Here is a 4,322-nt window from a genome sequence, read left to right as displayed (position 1 = left end):
TGACTCATCCACATGGCTGACACTGACAAAGGTCCTACAATCTGAGGTACAGGATCTCAGGATAAATCCTGAGGGGATTTCACTGACCTTATCAGATCTAAAAGCTACAACTCTTTTTGCATAGGTCTTGCTTTATCTTGGTCTTAACCATCCAGCAGAAAGTATAAAAACAAAGTATATGAATTCATTATACTTTAAAAATGCATTTTAACCCTAGAGTGGTAGCCCAGGTGGAGGCAAAAATATCACAAATTCCAGACTTACCTGGGCTACACAGTAAGTTCAAGGCTGGAGTGGACCACATAGTGACACCCTGATTCAAACAAACAAAACAAATGTATTTTACTTACTCAAATTATTGTTTCAGATCAACTTTTAAAAAGATAAAAAGGTTACAGGGTAGGAGAAAGGGAGGAAGGATACGAGATTAAGTATTTTCATCATTTAAATGTTTTCGAGCTCCCGTTCTATACCAGACAATAGCTTAGGTACTGCTGATACAACAGTGAAAAGAAGTAAAGCTGGAAATCAAATTTTTGTGTGTGGGGCTAGGGAGATAGCTCAGTACAATAAGCACTTGCCTGGCAAGCACAAGGGCCCGAGTTCAATCCCTGGTTCCGCCAAAAAGAAAAAAAAAATTCTTGTGCGGCATAAAGACAGTGTACAAATTATTGTGCACTATGTTGTCAGATAGGAATAGGCACTCTGAAGAAAATGGGAACAAGGTAAGGGATGAAGAGACCATGGGTAATGATATGCTTGGAGAGATGACTGTTAAATTCTCAAAGGTATTCAACAATTTATTATTAAAATGTGTTTGAAATTAGCATGATAGGAATATTTATATTCCAGAAATTAGCAAGTGCTGCAGTAGTTCTATTGGTCTCTACTTATATCTGTTTCTTATTTATTTATTTTTTTTGCTCCGAATGCCCTCAGGGCAGGTTTGGCTGGCTCGAGTTGTGGGGATCGAACCACAGCAACCTGAGCCTGACAGCTTTGTTGAAGCAGCCATTTAAAAGAACTGAGCTACTGGGCAGGGCCCCTGTTTCTCCTTCAACGCCTCCCCCTTTTCTTTTTGCTCCTTCCTCTATATCCCACTGTTACTAAAAATACACCAGTTCATAAAGGCTGTTGAAAGGAAGACAACTATCCCTTTAAAACACTTTCTCTAGTAAAATGTTTGCTGTGGTAGTCCGTTTTTCATTACTACCATGGAATACTTGGACCCAGGTAATTTTATAAAGAAGAGAGGTTTCTGTAGCTTATAGTTGTGGAACTTCAGTGACCTACATTTGATAATGGATTTCTTGCTGAGTCCCAATACTACACAAGGCATTACGCAGAATCAGTTGAGCTTTTATTCCAACAAGCCTACAGAGACTGCCTCACCTTTCCTGAGAAAGTCTCAGGAAAATATACCCAATATGAGAAACTCTCATTCTTTTATTTGTAACCCAAAGATGTGAGAACAAAGGTGCAGGAGAAAAACATTTCTGTGGGAGTTTTAGTCAGAGGAAAGGGAAAGAACAGGATGGACTGTGGAGCAAGCTTATCTGAGCAAGATGAGCACAATGGCTGGAGAAAACAGCTCCAAAACAATTTTAGCCCTTGCACTGCAGGTCTCCTCTAATGACTGCATTCCAAAAGCCAAGTACTGTTGCACCACACTCCCTCCATCCTTGCACTCATTTTAACCCCTGCTCTGGCCAGTATCTCCCACAGGGCATCATATAGGAAATTAGGAACATGCACATGTCTCTTCTGGTCTCTCAGCCTCATCTTACAAGGCCATCAGCATTCTATCATAGGGGCTCCACTGTGGTATCTTATGTACACCTACTCACTTTTCAAAGGCCTCACCTATAATCACCAGGATCATGTGCAATTTCAGTTCTTTTAGTACCTCACTATAGGACGTAATTTCCCAGTCACAAATCCATAGAGGACACACAAAACCACATTCAAACCATCCCATTTGTACTCTGTAGCACAATTTAGACTTTGTAGAATAACCTTACATGGAGTCACATGTATTGAAAGGAGAGTAACAGAAGGACCAATCTTGAGAGTATCATGTTCACACTAAAATTTAATGTCTGATAGGAGTAGCCAGGTAGAGGGGGAACATACCCTGCTGGAGAGGAAAGCAGCATGGTAGAACTGCCTAAAATGAGAAGGAGGGCCGGCCAGATAGCTCAATGGACTAAAACGCCTGCTTAGGCAGGCGTAGCAACCAGGGTTTGATTCCTAGCGTGCTGTGCTGGCCTTGCCCCCCAGGATGTGCTGAGATGGTGACTGAGTCGGGATGTGGTGGCGCCCACTCGTAATCACAGTGCTTGAGAGGCTGAAAACAGGAGAGATCTCCAAGTCCAATCTGTGTAGCGGGACTCTGTAGACCTTGTACTAAATACAAAAATAAATAAAATGAGACAGAGAGAGCAAGGCCAACAGGAAAATGGAAGGAGAAGAGCCTGCTGAGACTGGCAGGGTCAGGTCATGGAAGGTTTTGCTCCCTGCCAGGCAGGTCTGCGATTTGCCCTATGGGAAGTGCAAAGACTTTAAATTAGTTTAAGCAAAAGAATGACTAAACATGGTGTGAAAGTCATATACATTCCACAGAAATGATACTCCATATTTTCACTGTTGATCTTCCCTAGGCTAGCCACACAGGAGCAACACTGTCTTGTGATGCAGGACAGCAACAGCCTGTTAAGCCACAAAGTCAGGATGGAAAATGACCAATACTCTACAGTGAACACTTGTACTAAGTGAACATTTGCTCCATGATACTTTTAGCTCGTGATGAGCCCACTGGCACACACCCCAATATAAGCTGAGGAGCATATGTATTCAGATTAGTGTTTATAAAAATCTCCTGGTTCCAGTGAGGAAAATTAGAATTAGAGGTTTTTTGGGGTTTTGTTTTTGTTTTTGTTTTTTATACCAGGAATTTAACTCAGGACCTTGCAGTTGCCAGATAGGTACTTATGCTGCTGAGCTATCTACCCAACACTAGTAAAGAATGAGAAAATAGTGAAGGGTGGATCTTTCTGCTTATGTTCTCCATGTTTCCTTGTAGTTGAGCAGGTTTTAATATCTGTGAACCAGCTTATCTGCTATGAAGAAATTTAATTTTCTTTCTCAGTAGCAATAGTAAAAACAACAAAGTATAGATTATCATTAGTAACGTGTATCACTGGCTATTTCTTTTTCATTCCCTCAAGGAAAGACTATGTTTCTAAGTGTGTTGACTACATTTTCAACATCTCCATAAAGGCAGTTTATGAGGAATTTTGTAGAGGATTTTATAGAGTATGTGACTGGAAGTCAATCAAACACTTCCAGCCTGAAGAACTAATGACAGCAGTAATTGGAAGCACTAATTATGACTGGGAAAACTTTGAAAAGGTAGGTGGTTCCTAAATTGCCTCCACATCTTCCCAAAGACTTACCCCACCACCACCAAACAATCATTTTTCTCCTCCTCCTTCTCAAGAACTCACAGTATAACAAGGATACTACATCTCACATCCTACTATAGTAATGTTTTGGAAGGCTTTCCACAAGTTAACTCTGGATGAAAAGAAAAAATTCCTCTGTAAGTATGGCAATGGTATATGGCTCCGCAATTATTTATAATTATTTATCTTATACAATGGCAATCAGCTGTGGATGATAGTACTTCTTTTTAGGTCACATGTGTTAAAGGGAGAACAAGGAGAAGAACTCAGATTCTTTGCTTTCTACACCACCATTCTTTCTCTTATGCAAGCTCGTTTCCCATTATAATAAGGTAATAACAGGTATAACGCAGTTTCATCACCTTTTATACACTGACTAAGCCTAGGTCCAGTGTTTATTTTTATTTTTTAATAATTTTCTTTTATTTTGAAGAGTTAAAACAAAAGCAAGAAAAACAAAAATACAGAAACAGGGTAACATACAATAATACATATATTACAGATTTTCAAAAAAATAGCTGATTAACAATGAATGATATATTACCTGTTTTTATCATTAAATCTGTGGCTCAGATTAACAAATATAGTTATAAAAGATGGGACATATTATTGAATATTACTGCATGCTTTCAAGAAATCTTAAATTTTTGTTCTTGTTTCTTTTTCTTTCATCTCCTTTTTCTAAAAAAATTACTTTATTTTATTTTTTTTTAAATTTTATTGATAAACAGCAATGAGACAGTTTCAAATCAAATTGGAAGTACAGTTTCAAAAAATAACACACTGAATATATTCTTCTTAGTGTTTAATTGCTGTACAGATGCGGACTTGAGATCCTATTTACAAACACCATTAGAA

General features: G+C 38.7%; 1 protein-coding gene across 1 annotated transcript in view; it reads left to right on the top strand.

Moving 5' to 3' along the window:
* LOC101571996 (probable E3 ubiquitin-protein ligase HERC6) overlaps positions 1–4,322 on the top strand; it is a gene marked incomplete at its 5' end in the record, with an annotated part of 82,130 nt that overhangs the window by 61,598 nt on the left and 16,210 nt on the right. Inside the window, 3 exon segments of the mRNA XM_023706840.1 lie at positions 3,228–3,411; positions 3,500–3,509; positions 3,512–3,601. Of these exon segments, the coding sequence (XP_023562608.1) occupies positions 3,228–3,411; positions 3,500–3,509; positions 3,512–3,601 (284 nt within the window).

The sequence above is a fragment of the Octodon degus genome, unplaced genomic scaffold (genome assembly GCF_000260255.1).
Source record: "Octodon degus isolate 3935 unplaced genomic scaffold, OctDeg1.0 scaffold00272, whole genome shotgun sequence".
Taxonomy (NCBI): domain Eukaryota; kingdom Metazoa; phylum Chordata; class Mammalia; order Rodentia; family Octodontidae; genus Octodon; species Octodon degus.
Note: the sequence above shows the minus strand (reverse complement) of the source record. Positions and strands in the feature narration are given on the sequence as shown.